The 21,063-nt window shown below is 40.7% G+C and overlaps 1 protein-coding gene and 1 pseudogene across 2 annotated transcripts; both read left to right on the top strand.

Annotated features, from left to right (window-relative positions):
* The first annotated feature begins 262 nt into the window (after nucleotides 1-262).
* On the top strand, nucleotides 263-8,054 carry Tac1 (tachykinin precursor 1). 2 transcript variants are annotated; one of them, XM_005082929.4, is made up of 7 exons: nucleotides 263-524; nucleotides 952-1,083; nucleotides 1,941-2,037; nucleotides 2,490-2,534; nucleotides 2,996-3,019; nucleotides 4,351-4,404; nucleotides 7,485-8,054. In XM_005082929.4, exons 2-7 carry the CDS (start codon nucleotides 961-963, stop codon nucleotides 7,532-7,534), a joined length of 393 nt encoding a protein of 130 aa, XP_005082986.1. In that variant the 5' UTR covers nucleotides 263-524; nucleotides 952-960; the 3' UTR covers nucleotides 7,535-8,054. The 2 variants fall into 2 exon arrangements, with proteins under 2 accessions (XP_005082986.1, XP_005082987.1); XM_005082930.4 differs by lacking the exon at nucleotides 2,490-2,534 and having other exon boundaries at nucleotides 269-524.
* Nucleotides 7,764-21,063, top strand: part of LOC101836650 — a 53,132-nt pseudogene continuing 39,832 nt past the window's right edge.

The raw sequence follows: 21,063 nt of genomic DNA, 5'->3' as shown, positions 1-21,063 counted from the left end.
GAAGTGATTTGACCGTTCTCAAAAGCACAACTTTTCCTGAAGTCTTTTGAGAGAAAAGTTCTCGAAGTCCGAGGCATGAGTCACTCTGCTCAATCTTGATGAGTAATCTCAGGTGTCACTAAACCTTGTTCTGAAGAAGAGGGGAGGGGGCGTCAGATTTGCAGACGGAAGAAAACAGCCCTCTCTGGATTGGATGGCGAGACCTCGACTTCCCTAAAATTGCGTCATTTCGAACCCAATTGGGTCCAGATGTTATGGACACCGACGGGTTACCGTCTCGGAAACTCTCCATCACGCAAGCAAAAGGCGAGGGGGCGGCTAATCAAATATTGAGCAGAAAGTCGCGTGGGGAGAGTGTCACGTGGCTATCCAGGCTCGTCACGCCTGTGATAAATACCGCGAAGCAGGAGCAGGGACTAGAGCGCACACCGTCGGACCTGCTCCACTCCAGCACCGCTACCTAGGAGAGTGAGGAGCGCCCAGAGAGTGCGCACCTGCCCAGCATCCCAGCGGGGCTGACCGCAGTGAGTACCACTCCCGCCTTCCAGCTGTGGCTGCCTGCTGCGGGTACTGCCTCGCTGGCTCGGAGGTGGCGTCCCGCCTGCCTTTGCTCCCGCTGCAGCCACAGACCCGGGGGATTGTGCAAATGCCATCGCCCCTCTTTGTCTTCCACCTGCAGAGTTTCCAGGCTTCAGGACTTTGGTCAGTGAGTGGGTTGAGGGTCTGGGATGCTGAGACTCGGGGAGAGGAGGATTGAGGGTCCTTGGAGCCTTATTCTCCTTCCTAAGGGGTATGGAGAAATGTTAGCCCTGATTTTTTCTTATCTTGGTTTAGCGGAACCTGTTTTCCCTTTCTTGTGGCACTGAAATTCTGCTGCTCTAACTCTTGGGTGGTCACCGCCTACGTGTGTGTGTGTGTAATGTCTCCTCTCCTCTCTCCTGCTCTCCCCAGAAATTCAAAATGAAAATCCTCGTGGCCGTTGCGGTCTTTTTTCTCGTTTCCACTCAACTGTTTGCAGAGGAAATCGGTGCCAACGATGATCTAAACTATTGGTCCGACTGGTCTGACAGTGACCAGATCAAGGTGAGACCCAACCGGGCGTGGGAACTGTTCCCCTCCCCTTGTTGTAACACTCTGATTAGCCCCGCCTAAGAGGCTCAGTGCAAAGTAAAGGGCGTTAGTACCCCGCACCCTCCTCGGATCCCGCACAAGGCTTTGCGCCCAGAACTAAGTTTCCTCCCTGCGAGAGGGCTGCGTTATGGTTCAATGTCTCCCTAGTGGAATCGATGCTCTCTAAAGAGCTGGGTCCTCAACAGACAGGAAAGGTGGCAAGGCTTTAGTTCCTAGTTATGGGATTTAAGGGGCTTTGGTCAGGCGGTGCTGCCAGAGAGTTCGGAGATGCTGAACCAGTCGGTGGGGGCAAAAGCCGGATCGTAACCAGCTGTGGGATCTTGGGGGCTGAAGCGAACTCCACACTCGTGTGTTTGATGTTCTGAGTCTCCCTTTACATGGTTCTCAGCTATTCGTGCAAAGGAGCGCGCCTTGGGAAATAGAAAGTTGTGCGGTGGTGCAGGATCGCTTGTAAAGTACCCGACACACTTCTGCACACGTAGGACACGGGGCAGGGAGGTCTCTGAAGCCTCGCTGAGAACAGACAAAGGTGGTAGTGAGACCTTGAGTGAGTCTCCTGATAGGATAAAGAGCAGAAAATGCACAGGACCAGGTGTTGTGATGTTGGGCAGGGGTACCCAGAGTATACTTTAGGGAGAAGGAAATCTCAGGCGGGGTCAAGTCGGAGAGAGTGCTGCATAAATCTTGTGTGACCTGGACTCGTGTGAGCACAGGATCTCAGGGGATCTGTGGGCTCTAGGAGAAGCTGGAGCGCATGGTGGAACTGGCCAGGGTTCACTCACGTTGTTTGATGCGGGTTTGTCCCCCAGGAGGCGCTGCCAGAGCCCTTTGAGCATATTCTGCAGAGAATCGCCCGGAGACCCAAGCCTCAGCAGTTCTTTGGATTAATGGGCAAACGGGATGCTGGTGAGATGAGCAATAGTCCTTAGGTCTGATCCACATGCTTGCTCCTTCCTGGAGCACCCAAGTGTCTCTTGCCCTGAGAGCATATATTTACACACCAAAAGACTCGTGATTCCCGGAAGACTGATCGGCACTTCATTAACATGCACTAACCCACAGGGGTGGGTGGGTGGACAGGAGGTGGTAAGATCCCTTTCTCATCCTTCACAGCACCCTACTGACCCAAACTGGGAACTAACATTAGCTAAACACTTCCCTGACTAGGGGTCCAAATTGCAAGTGCCTCCAGGTATGCTGGATGGTCCAGGCTTAGGGAGAAAGATGCTATAGTGTTTCTGGGAATGGGATAGATTTGGCTACCCCTTGCTACCGTGAGAGAAATATCCCATTGCCTTGAGTTGATGACACAGTGAGTGGATCCTGTGAAGAGTTAATGCCAATTCATCTCTTGTCAGATTCCTCAATTGAAAAACAAGTGGCCCTGTTAAAGGCTCTTTATGGTAAACATCCCTATAAATCTCTATTTTACTATTATGAGTGGTCATGTAAGAAAGTATTTCAAGGATACAAGGTCTTGCAATTATGCCTAATTAAGAGGTGTGTGTGTGTTTGTGTGTGTGCATGTGTGTGTTGAGCTCCTATACATGTGGAGTGAGTGGGTGATCAATCTTGAAGTCAGTACATTATATATCCTTGCTGTTATTAACAGAGCTCAAGTCCCAGTTTCACCTTTTAACCCATGGCCCACAGAGGCTATTCAATACATATTCCTTTGATTGTTAAAATATTTGGCTTTCATTAATAAATTAGTTAGTGTTCATATACTTAATTCCTCAAGATGGTACATAAATAAGAAGTGTTAAATATTTTGAAAATAAGTCTTTAAGTTCTCTGTAAAAGATTTAAAGTAGCTTCTCAAAAGAAATTCGTGTGTCTACTAACTGCTTCTCTTTTCTTCTAGGACATGGCCAGATCTCTCACAAAAGTAAGTTCACAGTTATTTTGAAATTTATCAAATTCTGTTTTGTGCTACCTTTTGAGGCATAACATGGGGCCCAATAATTTTAATTAAGATGAAACAGGAAAGGAAAAGGCATATCCAGAATGTGACTTGATGAATAATCACTGTGACTAAACTGTTGTGTAGGCATACTGCAGTCCCAAAGCATATATTACTTTTAAGAAGGAAAAAGAATAAAGACCTGTAATTTTTTATTTGTAGGATTTCAACTGTAGGGTTAAACATCCATCATGAGCTTTCATCTCAACCTCCCACCCGTGAACAGAAGAGAGCACTCATATACGTCTTCCAACTCACATTCATGAACTGGATCTTATAGTGGCTAGGAAGGTGCTTATTCAGCTGCTAATTAAATGCAGTGGGTGATCATTTGAGCAGATAATCCACTTAAAATGTGAAAACAGATAGAGACGTGGGGCTATTTCCCCCTTGATCCCGTAATTGAATGGGAAACCTGACAGAGGATGGTGAAGATTGCAGAACTGTGGTACTAGAGGGTATTTAGTGATGCTCCCCAGTTAATTGGATTGAGAAGGACAGGAAGTCCCACAGGCCCCTGGCCTCCTTCTGTGAGTTCCATGAATTGTCTTAACCCAGTGTCAGGGTAGACCCCAAACTCTTAACACCCTGGTCTCAAATAATACAATATAAACTACAAAAAATTCCCCCAGTAGCAGTAAGATAATAAACTTGCCCTTCATCTTGGGGCGTGGGGAGGACAACTTTATTTGTATTTACCCTCTAGGGATTTAAATGTTATGGGAATTTTATAAAGCTAAAAGTATGTAATAAAAATAAAAGTATCCTGGTAGTGTCAAAACCTACATGCTTTCATAAAAGGAGTATTTTTAAGTCTAGAAACACTACATGTGAACTAGATTACAGACACCAAGGAAAGAGAGAAAGGCTCACTCGTTGAGAAATACAATGTATTTGTTAATGAAAAAATTAGCTTGATATTTCTCTCTCACACAAATGTGCAATTGACTCTCAAAACTTCAAAGCTAGCTGCAGTGGCAACCAGTTTTAGAACCTCACAGCAGATGAAATACAATAGAGATCAAAGATTCTGCTAATGTCTGGATATAGAATTGAGAAAAGTCCTTGCGATGATGCATTGTTTTGGTGTGATTTTTAAGGGTTATATAAACTCTTCTGTGGGCTCACCAATAAGTGAGGGAGGAGCATATTTATTACACAGGCAAATATTCAGAAGCTTGCTACACTTTGTACTAGTTGTGATTTTATTTCTTAAAAGACATATATACTAAAATACCCCTAAATGTATTTTCCAGGGCATAAAACAGATTCCTTTGTTGGACTAATGGGAAAAAGAGCTTTAAATTCTGGTATGTATAAAATCATGTTTAAAAAATATGCAAATCCACTTCTATACCATTTTTATAAAGACTAGTGTTTGAAGAACTAATAAAGGTGTAACATAATATGAAATTTCTGAAATTTTCATAGTAGTGTTTGTAGCTAAGAATGGATTGATGGATGCTTAAGCAAATATCACCACAGTACTAGTATGTTTCTCTTCCAGCATCTGCCTCCTTTAGTCATCACACGCCTCGGGGTCTTTGAGCTGGTCTAGCACTCTTTCCCATAGATATTCTCAATAAAATGTACTGGGCCCTTAGGGAGAGATGAGAACTTTCACTTATGACTGAAATAATAGGAAATTTTCATATGCTGTTACATCCAGCAATCTCCCAATATAAAACAAGCAAAATGTTTCTAAAAGTCACTCTCTTTTCCTGAAGTTATGGAAGCTCAGAATCTCAGTCTCTTAATAGACATTGAAGAGGATGAATATAGTGGGGTCCATTCTAATGCCTTCAAACAGGAGCACGTCGAACCATTCTTCAGCTATAGCTACATAACTAAGAAAAAAAATCTAGGACTCCCAAAATCTATGCTGACTCTAAAGGAGGATTTTCCTTGACATAAGGCTGCATATCTCCTCATTTCTCTAGCTTGAACCTTGTATGTAAATGCCACAGACATATTGCTAAAACGCTTCGTTGCTTACCTCATTTAATCCAACTATATTTAATGTTATGCAATCAATTCATGGAAATTGGCTTTTTGTTAAGCACATGCAAGCTCTTATTTAGGCACCCTGAAAAAATACTGAAATTCTATATATTTTACTGTCAGTGAGACTAGATTAAAGTGATAATCATCTGATTAGAAATTAATCAGCAGCTGCCCTATCTATTTATAAAACATATAGTGTCCAGAAATTTTACGACATGTTTTGGCTTAATTCTTAATTATCTGAAGTCACACAACAGTGGTATTTTTTTTATTCTAGGATTTTTATTATTAATTCACTTTGCAAATTTAGACACAACTTTTGTGTTTCCTCACCAGTAAACTTGGGGCTGCCAAAGTTTAATTCTTAAGGAAGTTGTGTACCTGTTTGAAACCTGAAATTGTTTCATTTATATGTGTATTTATAGTCTCCTACCTTTGAGAAATTGAATATGAATGCGGACCCCTGAAGTGTTTGTCTCCAAATGCACCAGTTCTCCAGAGCTGGGGTTTCCCTCACAGTTGAATTAATCACCAACTCTCCATTTCTACAATTTCCTCACCTTTCAGAAACATGCTTACCTATGAACAATACAGCTGCTGTGCAAATTGGAGCAGATTAAATATACTTAAAGTAATAACTATAGTTAATAAATTAGAGTTGCTGCAATGAATTAGAATTGTTAGATAACTTTTTATTCTTGTATTTTTATTCAAGAAAATACAAAGGGGAAAAAATAGGGGGAATAAGCAGGGCCCATTTTATGCATTCGCTGGGACGTGGTTCTGATAGTTGTATTCCCCAGCTACACCTGATCCTTACTATCTTTTGGTCACACACATACACAACTTTGACAATCTGGTAAACTGAGAAACTCTCACCAGCAGTGATGCACAGAAGCTGGTAGACATTTTCAGAGAGTTCAAGCACAAGGTAAGAGTCTGCTTCTCTGCGGGAGACCACTGTGTTCTGGCTATGCTGCCAAGCTGACTTTCATTGCTTTAATTAGCGTTCATGTCACTTCCTTGAGCCACAGGGTCTTGGTATCCAAAAAGCCTGTCTGAGACAAACTCAGGCTACTCATCCCTCTCCTGATTAAAGAGAATGAGAAGTGAATTTTTGACTCCATCGGAAGCATCCAGGTTGGGGTGCAGTCTCCTCTAACTCAGATTATACATAGAACTAAAGCTAAACATTAGGGTACTGCTCATGTTCCTAGAGGGAGGCAGTCCTGGGAAAGCAGAACTGAGAGCCCTGGTGCTTCCACTTTTTCCTAACCCTTTCTCACCTACGAAACTGTTCACAGTCACCATGACTTCTGCATATCTGTTGTTCCCTCTCAATTCAGAATTTCATGTGAGGAATTTTCCACATATTCACTTCATTATAATGCAAATCTAAGTAATAATAATACTGGCTGAGATGATGAAATACCTAAATACCCATACATAGACAGTTATTCTGATCCTTAACATTTTGTGGTTACAGATCCTTTGAAATTATGTCTAGTAAGGCATAGTAAAATAATACATTTTAGCATTTTTTTTAGTCTAAGTGAGTCATGGTACTTAAATTACTTAGTGGACACATGCTAAGTACTTTTAGAAGTAGCAATTGATATTTCACAGCCAGCCCCCCAGATTTTAAGAGGTAAGTCAAATTGTGCTGTGTATTTGTGAGTTCAGTGAAATTGCCTATAGAGAGTAAGACTAAGTTTAGTCTCAAGGCCAACCAATCAACCATCAGAAGGTATCCACGAGAAAAGAGGCCATCATATCCTTAGGGGAACCTAGAACAGAACTTGTCTGAAAAGAACAAGGTCCTAAATATTTTAGGCTTCCTAAGCTATGTTGGTCTGTAGTGACTCCCCAAATTTGTCATTTTAAAACCAAAGCAGACATAGATAGTATTTACATGAATTGAGTATGCATGTGTCCAAATAAAACTGTATTTATAAGTGGGGCACCTTTGACCTATGGCCTATAGTTTATTGACCATTCTAGAATGAAAGTTCAGCATTTCTTTATTATCCCCCTAATGCCTGGCTAAGGTAGGAATGGTCCTTTCTCTGATCACCATGGGTGACTCTGGTGCTTTAGTCAGTTGCTGAAAATGAACGTCATACTGGATCATAGAAATAAGCTGTTGTACTTTTAGGATTCCAAATATACAGCAGATATCCAAACAAACCATGAATGCTATGGCTAGAACACTGCTAAGCAGGTTATGGTGTCAGTCACCCTTGGATGATGTACAAAAAAAAACCTTATGAATACTTCAAGGGGGGAAAAGTTGCTATGACTTGCAGTGATTTAGTGTATGGATTGAACTTAATTCACGCCCTCTGGGGGTATCCTAAAACACTCTTTCCTTCCTCTCTGTTTGCAGTCGCTTTCGAAAGAAGTGCAATGCAGAACTATGAAAGAAGACGTAAATAAACTCCATAGCACACTATTATTCAGCTTCATTTGTGTCAATGAGTGGTGAAAGGTAAAATAAAATGCACTATGAGGAATGATTATTTATTTAATAACAAATGTTGTTATGAGTGGCGAAACTCAAAAAAGTGTTTATTTTTTCATATTGTGCCAATAAGTGTTGTAATTCTAATGTGGTGACCTCCTCAGAAGTAGAAGTTAGTAGTAATTCCAGCAAAGCACGGTGTCGATGGTATTGCACAAGCTTGCCAAGGATGCAGTCGCCAAAGAAAGACATGGCCACTCAGAGCCAGTTCAGACAGCTGCTGCCATGAGCGCAGGAACTCCTGTGTGCTCTTGTGCTTTTAGGCTGACAATGTAGAAACTTTGGCATCTGACTCTATTGGTATCCTAGCAGCATGTTTCATGTTTTGTGACTATATAGAGATGTTTTTAAAAGTTTCAATGTGACTCCCTGGTCTTCATTCATTGTATGATGTGTTGTGATAGCTACCATTTTAAATAAAAGAATCTATCTTCAGGAATTTGTCACATTCTTTCATTAATATTTATGACCAATCACCAACCATTCCTCTAGTAATGAAGTATCCTCAAAGCTGCTTTGGCTAAAATACATTCTCTTCCCCGCTCCCCTCCCAGTACACAAATTCACACACACTCACATACGTGCTCCTCTCCCAAACACACGCTTCATTTTTTTTTTGCTAAGTCATTTGACAGGAAATAAAGCAGTTCCCTTTTGGAATATAAGGAGTAAAAGCCAAATTTGCTTATGGCTCCTTATTACAGATAATAATCTGTCCTGTTTTCAAGATTAATTTCACTGGCTGTTTCAGTTCCTTGTTGAGTAAAATATCACATCAGCACACTACAGTTTAATGCCTGTTTAAACTCCACATATAAATACACTCACGCATGGGTGGTACAGGAACTGAGATAGCAAACACTTAGAAGACTGTGGAGACAGCTGAGAGATGCCCAGTCATAATGAAGACAGGCAGCCCTCTCTAGCATTGCTGTGGACTGCTTTTGTACACTATCCTAGTAGAAGCCTGGGGAACTTAATCACGAGTCAATGCAGAGTGCTGAAAGGGATGGCCATGTGCACTTACTCAAGGGGAAAGATGGATAGGGTATTTGGATCAGGTTTCCTAATGCACAGAGAGTACAATCCTAAGAGGGATAAAAAATACAGGACCGGCAGCACCCAGGGTTGTAAAACCATGTGGCTGTCCTGGTGACTGCTGATCAATAGACTCATCTCCAGGAGAGGAAAGTCAAAATGTAGTCTAACTTCAGTGTCAGTAACTGAACTGAATAGTTTGTTTACAAGTCATATTTCATTATAATCTCTCTGTCATCATTTATAACATTTAATTATGAAATCCTCTAAATCCCTACTGTCTAACGACAGCTAATAGTCTATTGTAATATTATAACAGGTAATGTCACAAAAGTAGCATATATATATATATACATATATATAATCACTCAATGATGGAGGTATTTTAATTACTGTTAGTATAATCTAATTGTTTTACAGAAGGGAATAGAAAGCTTAAGGAACTGTCAAGATGGGGGCTTGTAATATGAGGGAAGTATGGATTGCAAGGAGCTATTGAGGAAATGGTGAGACAAAAAGAGATAACAATGGAGTTGACCAAACATGCTGACCCGTCAGAATGTGAAGCAGTAATTCAGAGTGACGTTGTCGTTTAACTGGTAACACAGAAGCTCAAGTATGGTTTGCCATCGAGCGCAGTGCAGCCTTTCTGCATCGTAATGCATATTCTACAGATGTGTGCAATAAGGGGAACAAAGTAGTGATTATGAGCATGTGTTTCAAAGTCTAAGTGCTTAGGCTGAGTTCTAGGTCCATCACTCCATGCTCTCAGAATGTCGAGCTCCGGTGAGAACCTAGTGAAACAATGCTATAAAGCCTTGAAACATGTGAGACTCTGAATATAATCTCTCACAGATAGTGTATGTTTAGTGGATACCACCTGCTACCATTCACAGCTACTCTCCCAAATGCCTGTGGGAAAATTATTATTATATTATTACATTTCAGCCATGGCGAATTTTCATAGGCACATTGAACCAGCAGCAGTGTGGGGGTGGATGGCTTTTATATATTTTCCTCACAAATTAAATCTGGGGCTAGACCACAAATTAGACAGCGCTCTGTTTTGTTTGTGGCTGCACTAACTAGTCCCCAATGGCCTCTGCTGACTGAAAGATCCTATAAGTCTATGGGGCACAGTCCCGGTGCTGGAGAGAGACCAGCATTCAGCATGACCACACTCATGCCCGCCTTCTTCCGGGCCCAGAGCCCCAGCTGCAATGCGACTAGGGCAACTGAGAGAGACTTCAGCCTCACATTTGTACTCAAAACATTCGCTCTTATTGTCCCTCAATGGTACATTTCCTTTAGCTAAACTAAGTCTTCTTCACTACCGTTCTTGCTTATCTTATTCTGTTTTAAAACACCAAAAAGATGAAGCCATATAATTAAGTTACCTGTATATTTTATTACTTCATTTATATTGTTTGTTTTTACCTTGGCCACTGTTGAGGGTAAAATTATGTGATACTAAAGTTGGGTAGTCTGAGTAGGATTACTGAGGGTAAGCAGGCCATATGATTCTCTGCCAGAGACTGTTACCCCACTACCACAATTCCAAGTCAAACTTGAAGCAAGCTTTAATTAAATACTTGTCAGGATGATGAACTCTCTGGCCAGGTCCATCTCTGGTTTCCCAGAAAAGTGGCCCCCAATCAGTTTGCAGCAGCTTTTCCCATCAGGTCCAATCAGGGGCAAGTGTACATCTATTTCCTGCCTGTGAACATCCCGTCCACATGTGATCAAGCACATCCCATGCAGGTAGGTCAGACAATCTTGTTTAGGGGAGTGAAAATATGTGACTTGTTATCTCTCATAAACAACAGCCTCCAGCATTTCAGGAACTGTCTGTCCTTGAGCTAGAGGCTTGCAGATCAGAGGCATTTTTTGCTTCAAGGATCTCTTAGGCACCATATTTAAAACCTAAAATGTAACATTGGCTCTCACAAGACCAGCATGGTGGTGGTGGTGGTGATGGTGGTGGGGTGTTTCAGGTCCCACAGAGGAAGTGTGGAGTTGGCAGGGAGAAGGAGACAGACACAATCTGACAGTGAATTGAGATGGCTGCCTATGCTGTTTATTGAAAAAGGAACCCAGCTTTTGTTCTCAGTAGCTTAGACACAGGTAGGATTGATAGCAGACTCAATGATTCAGGGATGGAAAGGGACCACTAACTTCACTATAGCAGCTTTGCTGAAACAAAGACAGTAAGTATCTAAATGCCAGTTGTTCTCAACAGTTCTGTAACTCTGTCGGGAGACCTCTTGCATCAAATAAAGGGCCACAAGTTCCCCCTGTCAGAGATAGGGAGAATGACTGCTTTATCAAGCAGGAACTTTCCTCAAGCCCCCGAGGGAATGGAGACCCTTATTCAAATGCCTGCTAATGGGAAAAGGATTGATGGGAAGCAGATTCTACTCCAGGACAATTTAAGAGCAAATTTCAGGGCAAAATCACCAAGCTATTCCCTAATTGTCTCCCTTTGTGACTTAATCTTAATGTATAGGCCTGTGCCCCTCCTACACTCCCAAAAGAGAAGGTTGTGATGGCTTACTCTTCTTTCCAGTGTACTGTATTATTCTGATTTCTCTGTGCTTACTAACTGAACTCTTGCCCTTAAAGGCCCTAGGCTCCCGATCTGAGTTGTAGGCATTCATCCTTGGGATCAGAAGTGTCACACTAAATCTCTAACTTTCCTGTCCTTGGTGTAATTAGGAGGGAACAATGGGAGTCCTGGTTCCACAGTGGCTTGAGGATTTTTTTTCCAGAAGAAATTTTTCATCCTTCAAAGCCTGCACAAATCTCCCAAAGGAAAAGGCATAAGAAAACTCCCATAACATACAGTGAGAATTATTAAAAATAAAAGTCAAAAGGTTCTGGAGAAGTGTGGTCCTCAGCGTCGGAATGCTGGGACTTCGTCAAGCAGCATCGGTTGCCATGCGCTCCTAACCGGCCAGTTCTCCGCACTAGCACTGTTTTGAGAGCCACTGCTATTCTAGGCTGGAAGGCTCACCAGGAAGCACAGAGTGCACAGTCTTCTGAGGGAGGCGAGGTCCAATAAGGTGATCGGATATAGGAGGGCGGAGCACAGTGAGAGACCACAGCGCCCTGCTCTCCCACTGGGTGAAGGTTTGGGAATGCTGTCCACAGGTATGCTCCAATACTTACTAGTGCAGAAGTGAGAAGACGGGAAAGAGCACCAGGAGGGGAGAACGGCAGACACCCACCTGTACGTTTTCTGTTATGTTCAATCAAAGGAAGCAGACAAAAAGGGAAAGTCCTCCTCTAGCTGCCCAAAGCTACACCCTAAGGAAATAGGCTCACACGATCCCAGGCAACCAACAAAAATCAGATATTTCCATCATTTTTACCATTTAAATTCTGTCCTTAAAGCCAAAAGATACGTAATTTTCCAAGAATGTTCTTAAAGGAAATTAGTAAATACAAAGGAATTTGTTCAAAACAGTAGAAAGAATTCTGGTAGAAGAGAAATGAAACCAGTACCTAATAATAAAAACACACGAACAGCAGCATCATCACACCGAGGCCACAGTAGGAAATCCAGAACTAGGAGAGGCTCTGGCCACAGACAGGGATCCTTAAAGAAAACCGATTTATCGTGGTAATGCCACATATCATGGGATGAGGAGAAAGTGCTCAAAACCACTAAGTAAAGCAATATCTCCCCAACAATTATTTAAAACTGGAGACAAATTTGTGGAAGAAAAAAATAGATAATGACTAGCTTAAATCTTTTTAAAAGTCATTGTAATATGACGGCAGCTTGGTAGAGCTTCCTGCCCAAGGACTTCATACACTACAATCACGAGGGTCAGTCCACATTCCTCTCTCTTCTGAGAATTACTCCATTTCTGAGTCACAGAAGGCATAGGAATGGCAGCTGCTGTTGGTCACTGGGACAAGTTTTGTAGGTGCTGCAGGACAAGAACTGAGGTTTAGCAGCTGTCAGTCAACTTGGGGCAGAAACCAATGCTAGATATTACTTCGGTCTTTGGAATGAATTCACCCATCTAATTTCTCCTTTAAAAAAATTAGGGGCATTTTTCAAACATCATCATCACAGTGAAGCCCCAGTAGGAAATCTTACAACTACATACTTTGAAGGAATTGCTATAGGATGGATTCAACAAGAAGGAAACTAAATCTAGGGAGAAGAATTAGCAAGGAGTTTGGTGAACAAAGTCATCACGTAAGTATTTCTAAGTTGAAGTTAGTCATGTGTGTTAAAGAAACAAATATCCATTGTGATATCTCATGGAGTTGGGGGAGAAGTATAAACCTGTGCAAAGTGAGTAAAAGGACAGCAAACTTCTTGCCCTCTTTATAATGCATTCTAGACTTTAAATCAGGTTGCTGGTGCATATCTCCAATTCTAGAACTCAGGAGGATCACCATGAGTGTGAGGTCAGCCTGGGCCATATAGAGAGATTCTGGCTCAATACTCATCCCCCTAAAAACACAAAGACATAAGAAATCATAATTTTCTCATATGAGTGTACAAAGGCTAAAATTAAACAAATACATGAATATATATCTGACAAAGTAGATAGAGGAAATGTTAAACACAATTAAAGCCACAGAATGCAAGAAAGAATGAAAAGGTTGCAAATAAAAAACATGAAAAAAACCAGGTGAATCCTGTCTACATGTATAAGTTTTATTGGACCTTTTAAAGATAGACATAACAAAGATGACATACAGCAGCGTTCATGTGCTTCTTCCTTCCCTGGAGGCAAGGGACACACTCTTCTCAAGGCAGTATAAATGCAGCATTTCAGTATTTCTGCCCAGGGTGGCCTACCAGAGATGTGTCACCCAGATTTTTATTGGGGGTATTGTCCATAGTCACTCTCCAGGTAACACGTCCCCAAATCCCAGACTCTTAGAAGTAAAGAAGTCACTCTCTCTCTCTCTCTCTCTCTCTCTCTCTCTCTCTCTCTCTCTCTCTCTCTCTCTCTCTCTCTCTCTCTCTCTCTGTGTGTGTGTGTGTGTGTGTGTGTGTGTGTGTGTGTGTGTGTCTCCATCAGACCTGTTTTAAAAGCCTGGATACAGACCAGCACAATGCTCAGAGAGAATTTATAGCAAGAGGATATTTCTCTTCTTTTTTTTTTTCTTTTGAGACAGCATCTTACTAGAACTTACTAACTTCCTTCTCTATCTCCTCATGCTGCGATGCAGGAATGAATAATCTTGCCTAGCTATGAAATTCTTTTCAAATCAAAATAATTGATATTTAATTAATTTGCTTTCAACAGACAGCACTAGGAAGAACAATGTAAGTTCAATGAAAGCCTAATTCAAGAATTAAGAGAAAAGCCAGATATTGATAAAACAAAAATGTGAGAACAAATACAAAATTATAGACATCATTGTTTGAAAGAAATAATTTCAAAAGATACACTTTGAAAAGTTATAATTTAAAAAGAGGAAATTTTTGGTATTTACTGGAAATATGGTATAGACACACAAGAATTAGAAAAAATAAAGATAATAAAAATTTTTGTACCAGATGAATGTTTTGATATACAGTGAAAGTACAATTTTTAACTATTGGATTTTAAGTACATTTAAAATAATATAGCCAAGATAGACTGATAGTTAAGACAGAATTTATAGGTCATTAGGTACACTCCTCTGCAAAAGTAGTAGCCCCACCCTCTGAAAAGGGTATTAAAACTACAACTTCAGGAATGAACATTCCCATCTTATAGTAACTATTTGATACATAAGAGAACAGGTCCAGTTAGTTACCCATCACAATATACAGGGCTAGCCTTACCGTGAAAAAACAAAAAACAAACCTGAATCATTCAGATCACCCTACTAAATACTAAAACGAAAAGAATTAAAGAGAATTGTAGGTTGGATAAACTATGACCACATTCCATCCTGGCAGAGGCAGCATGAGCCAAGGTACCCTAGTTTCCTGATCAACCCAAAGAACTAGGACTAGACCCGATGCCGGTACTTGGGAACTGCCACGGTGGCTTCTATCCCAGAGGCAGGAGCAAACTCACCCCTGCATCCTAGTCCCCTGCTCCACCCACATGACTAAGACTATCGGGGCCTGTCTCCAGGCCACACTCCTGTGCCTGGGGTATACCACTAGGATTCCCATCCATCCAAGTGGGATCCAAGGCACCCCAGCATCCTAGTCCATTTCTCCACCCATGAGACCAGGAAGTGGAGAGCTACCAGAACAGTGGACTTGCCTACACCCACCAGAAGGGAACCCTGGTCCCACACCCATCAGGAGAGAAAGAGGCACCCTCTGGAACCCACTGCAAGACTGGATAGGAAGGAGACAATATAAAAACACAAGGAGCAACAGAAAAACCAATATGACACCACCAGAGTCCAGAGGTCCTACTCCAACAAGACTGGAACACCCCAACATGAATGAACTAGAAGAGAATGACATAAAAGACAACTTCATGGAAATGATAGAGGCCCTCAAAGAGGATATGAGAAAATCCCTTAAAGAGATTGAAGAAAAAAATCCAAAAATGCAAGAAATGAAGCAAAAGACAAAACAAAAATTGCAAGAAACAATTCAAACAGTGCAAGGGCTAAAATTTGAAATAGAAACACCAAAAAAAACCCACAGTCTGAAGGAATACTAGAGATAGAAAAGCTGGGAAAATGGTCAGGTACTACAGATGAAAACATAACCAACAGAATGCAAGAGATAGAAGACAGAATCTCAGGTATTGAAGATACACTAGGAGAATTAGATTCATCAACCAAAGAAAAATTTAAGTCCAACAAATCCCTCACACAAAATATCCAGGAAATATGGGAGACCATGAAAAGACCAAACTTAAGCATAATAGGAATAGAAGAAGGTGAAGAAACCCACCTCAAAGAGCCAAAAAACATATTCAACAAAATAATAGAAGAAAACTTTCTGAACCTAAAGAAAGGCATGCCAATGAAGGTACAAGAAGCTTACAGAACACCAAATAGAGTGGACCCAAAAAAAAATCCCTTTGACACATAATAATCAAGACCCCAAACATACAGAATAAAGAAAAAATATTAAGAGTAGCTAGGGGAAAAGGCCAAGTTACATATAAAGGCAAACCTATCAGAATCACACCTGAATTCTCCATGGAAACTATCAAAGCAAGAAGGTCCTGGATAGATATTCTACAAACATTAAGAGACCATGGATGCCAACCAAGACTGCTATACCCAGCAAAGCTTTCATCAATAAAGATGGAGAAAACAAGATATTTCATGACAAAACCACATATAAACAATACATATCCACTAACCCAGCCCTACAGAAAATTCTGGAAGGAAAACTAACCCAAGGAAGTTAACCAAAACCAGAAAAACAAAGGTAATAGATAATCCCACTTTACCAACAGGCAAAAGAAAAAGTGGTGGAAATCCACATACAATTCCACCAACAACAACCATTCCAAAACAAACAAGAATGAGCTATCAATAGTCATCAATTGTCCTCAGTAGTAATTGTCTTAACTCGCCCATAAAAAGACACAGGTTAAAAGAAGGGATTCGAAGGCAGAATCCATCCTCTGCTGCATACAAGAAGCATACCTCAGCTTCAAAGACAGACGTTATTTCAGAGTTAAGGGTTGGGAAAAGATTTTCCAATCAAATGGACCCAAGAAACAGGAGGAGATAGCAAACCTAATATCTAACAAATTAGACTTTAAACTAAAATCAATCAAAAGAGATGAAGGAGGTCACTTCATACTCATCACAGGAGAAATCAACTAAGATGAAGTCTCAATTCTGAACATCTATGCCCCAAATACAAAGCCATCCACATTCGTAAAAGAAACATTACTAAAACTCAAAGCACATATAAAACCTCACACACTTTAGTGGGAGACTTCAACACCCCACTCTCACCACTAGACAGGACCACAAGATAGAAACTTAACAAGGATACAAAGGACCTAACAGAAGTTATAACCCAATTGGGTTTAACAGACATGTATAGAACTCTCCATCCAAACACAAAAGAATATGCATTCTTCACAGCTCCACATGGAACCTTCTCAAAAATCGACCACATACTTGACAACATAGCAAACCTCAACAGGTACAAAAAAAATTGGAATAACTCCATGTATCTTATAGGACCATCATACCTTAAAGTTAGAATTCAACAATAACACAAATCGCAGAAACCCTGCAAACTCATGGAAATTGAATGATACACAATTGAACCACTCCTGGATCATAGAATAAATAAAAAAAGATATTAAAGACTTCCCAGAATTCAATGAAAATGAAAACACAGCATACCCAAACTTATGGGCCACTTTGAAAGCACTGTTAAAAGGAAAGTGCATAGCACTAAGTGCCCACATGAAGAAACTGGAGAAATGTCACACTAGAGAATTAACAGCATAACTGAAAGCTCTAGAACAAAAGGAAGCAAACTCACCCCAGAGGAGCAGATGCCAAGAAGTAATTAAACTGAGGGTTGAAATCAATTAAGTGGAAACTAGGAAAAAGATACAAAGAATCAATGTAACAAAGAGTTGGTTCTTTGAGATAATCAACAAGATAGACAAACCTTTATCCAAACTTACCAAACAGGAGAATATGAACATGTAAATTAACAAAATCAGAATTGAAAACGGAGACATAACAACGGACAGTGAGGAAATCCAGAGAATCAACAGGTCATATTTTGAAAATCTGTACTCCACAAAATTTGAAAATTTAAAGGAAATAGCCAATTTTCTGGATAAGTATCACTTACCAAAATTAAATCAAGAAAAGATAAGCAATTTAAATAGTCCTGTAACACCTAAGGAAATAGAAGCAGGTACCAAAAGTCTCCCAACCAAACAAAGCCCAGGACCAGATGGCTTCAGTGCAGAATTTTACCAGAAATTCAAAGAACAAGTTATACCAATTCTCCTCAAAGTATTCCATGCAATAGAAATAGAAGGGTCTTTGCCAGACAATTTTATGAGGCTTCAATAATATTAATACCCAAGCCACATAAAGACACAACTAAGAAAGAGAACTTCAGACCAATATCCCTCATGAACATTGATGCAAAAATACTCAATAAAATACTGGCAAATAGGATCCAAGAACACATCAGAAAACTCATCCACCATAATCAAGTAGGCTTCATTCCAGGGATGCAGGGATGGTTCAACATACGAAAATCCATCAATGTAACACCATATAAACAAACTGAGAAACAAATATCACATGATCATCTCATCTCACTAGATACTGAAAAAGCCTTTGATAAAACCCAACACCCCTTCATGATAAAGGTCTTGGAGAGATCCAGGATAACAGGAACATACCTAAAAATCATAAAAGCTATATACAGCAAACCAACAGCCAACATCAAACTGAATGGAGAGAAACTCAAGGCAATTCCTCTAAGATCAGGAACAAGTCAAGGCTGTCCTCTCTCCCCCTATCTCTTCAATATTGTACTGGAAGTTCTAGCTAGAGCAATCAGACAACAAAAGGAGATCAAGGGGATACATATTGGAAAGGAAGAGGTCAAACTTTCACTATTTTCAGATGATATGATAGTTTAAGTGACCCAAAAAACTCTACCAGGGAACTCTGAACACTGATAAAAACCTTCAGCAATGTGGCAGGATACAAGATCAACTCAAGAAAATCAGTAGCCCTACTATATACAGGTGATAAAAGGGCCGAGAAAGAAATCAGAGAAACATCACTCTTTACATTGGCCACAAAAAACATAAAATACCTGGGAGTAATGGTAATCAAACAAGTGAAAGACCTGTATCAAAAGAACTTTGAGTCTTTAAAGAAAGAAATTAAAGAAGACACCAGGAAATGGAAAGATCTCTCATGCTCTTGGATAGGTAGGATCAATGTAGTAAAAATGGCAGTCCTGCCAAAAGCAATCTACAGACTCAATGCAATCCCCATCAAAATCCCAGCACAATTCTTCACAGACCTTGAAAGAACAATTCTCAACTTTATATAGAAAAAAACCCAGGTTAACAAAGACAACCCTGCTCAACAAAGCAACATCTGGAGGCATTACCATCCCTGACTTCAAGCTCTATTATAGAGCTATAGTCCTGAAAACAGCTTGGTATTGGCACAAAAATAGACACGTAGACCAATGGAATCGAACTGAAAACCCTGATATTAACCCACACACGTATGAACATCTGATCTTTGACAAAGAAGCTAAAATTATACAATGGAAAAAAGATAGCATCTTTAACAAATGATGCTGGCATAACTGGATATTAGCATGTAGAAGGCTGCAGATAGATTCATGTCTACCATGTACAAAACTTAAGTCTAAATGGATCAAAGACCTCAACATAAATCCAGCCACACTAAACCTCTTAGAAGAGAAAATGGGAGGTACCCTTGAATGAATTGGTACAGGAAACTGCTTCCTGAACATAACACCAGTAGCACAAACACTGAGATCAATAATTAATAAATGGGACCTCCTGAAACTAAGAAGCTTCTGTAAGGCAAAGGGTACAGTCAACAAACCAAAACACCAAAGGATCCAATTAAAACGTGGGGGACTGAACTAAATAGAGAATTCTCAATAGAAGAGTATAAAATGGCTGAGAGACACTTGAGAAAGTGTTCAACATCATTAGCCATTATGGAAATGCAAATTAAAGCAACTCTGAGATATCATCTTATTCCTGTCAGAATGTCTAAAATCAAAAACACTAATGACAGTTTGTGCTGGATAGAATGTGGAGAAAGGGGAATACTCCTACACTGCTGGTGGGAGTGCCAACTTTTACAGCCACTATGGAAATCAGTATGGAGATTCCTCAGGAAAATGGGACTCAGTCAACCACAAGACCCAGCAATTCCACTCTTAGGCATATACCCAAAAGATGCCCATTCACACAACAAGGATGTCTGTTCCACTATGTTCATAGCAGCATTGTATGTAATAGCTAGATCCTGGAAGCAACCTAGATGCCCCACAACAGATGTGTGGATAGAGAAAATGTGGTACATTTACACAGTGGAGTACTACTCAGTGGAAAAAAACAATGGAATCTTGAAATTTGCAAGCAAATAGAAAGCACTACAGGAAACCATCCTGAGTAAGGTAACCCAGACACAAAAAGGCAAACATGGTATGTACTCACTCATATATGGATTTTAGATATGGATCAGGGAAGTGTCAGACTACAATCTCGGTGCCAGTGAGTCTGGGAAACAGGGATGTTCCCAAGAGAGATGTATGATACCACAGAGAAGTGGAATGAGGCAAGATCTCCTGAGCAGGTTGGGAACATTGGGGGAGGGGAGAGGGAACCAGGAAAAAGAGAGGGGGATAAGAGCAGGGGAGAAGAAGGCATGGGGGAGCTGGATGGTTGAGTCGAGGTAAGAATAGAGGAGAGCAGGATGAGAGATACCATAATAGATTGAGTCATTATAGGCTTGAGGAGAGAGCTGACACTAGTGAGATCTCCAAAGATCTACAAGGATAACACCAACTGGCCAACTAAACAATAGTGGAGAGACTACACTAATAGCCCCTGATGATAGGGCTGATAACTACCCTATATGTCATCCTAGAACCTTCATCCAGTTACAGATGGAAGCAGAGACAGATACCTGCAGCTAAACACTGAACTGAACTCCTGGAACCTAGTGACAGAGATGGAGAAGTAATGAGCAGAGGGGTCAAGACCATAATGGTGAAACCCACAAAGACAGTTGACCACATAAGGAGGAGCTCTTGAATCCCAGACTTGTGGCTGAGAGGCCAATAGTGGACTGATCCAGACTCCATGAATGTAGAGCCAGTGAGGAGGCCTCAGAAATCATTGGGGCGTTGGGTAGTAGATCAGTGTTTGCCATGTTATATGACTGATCTTCGGGAGCCCATTCCAAATAGAGGGATGCTCTCTCAGCCTGGACATATGGGGAAGGGCCTAGGTCTTGCCCTGGATGAAATGACTCTGGAGATCCCTCCAAGGAGGACCTCACCCTCCCTGGAGAATGATGTGGGGATGGGGTGGAGGGCTGGGGAGGCTGTTGAAGGGACAAGGGAGGAGGGGTGAGAGAGGGAGCTGGGATTGACATCTAAAGAATTCATGCTTCTAATTTAAATAAAAACATATATTTAGGAAAAAAACTATGACCACATAAGTAAATGATTCTGATAGCAAACCCAAATATAAAAGAACATTTTATGTTATATGTATATGGCATGTGGTTATATAACAGGCATATATGAATGTATTTTCTATGTATAGCTGTCTGTATGTGAACATGATAGGTTTGCATGTATATATTTATCTGACACATATAATATAAATATATTTATATGCAGGAAAATACATAGGGTACATGAAATAACTGACTCACCATTAGAAAGATAAGCAATGAGGCTGGC

The sequence above is a fragment of the Mesocricetus auratus genome, unplaced genomic scaffold (assembly GCF_017639785.1).
Source record: "Mesocricetus auratus isolate SY011 unplaced genomic scaffold, BCM_Maur_2.0 Super-Scaffold_100019, whole genome shotgun sequence".
In the NCBI taxonomy this organism is placed as follows: Eukaryota; Metazoa; Chordata; class Mammalia; order Rodentia; family Cricetidae; genus Mesocricetus; species Mesocricetus auratus.
The sequence above is the reverse complement of the archived record's forward strand: the minus strand, read 5'-3'. Positions and strand labels throughout refer to the sequence as shown.

Bases quoted from the DNA above. Each gene is read 5' to 3' on its own strand.
- Tac1 (XM_005082929.4), top strand. From the start codon at position 961: ATGAAAATCCTCGTGGCCGTTGCGGTCTTTTTTCTCGTTTCCACTCAA. The intron at 1,084-1,940 runs GTGAGACCCAAC...TTTGTCCCCCAG, and splicing joins CTGACAGTGACCAGATCAAG to GAGGCGCTGCCAGAGCCCTT. The intron at 2,535-2,995 runs GTAAACATCCCT...CTTTTCTTCTAG, and splicing joins CCTGTTAAAGGCTCTTTATG to GACATGGCCAGATCTCTCAC.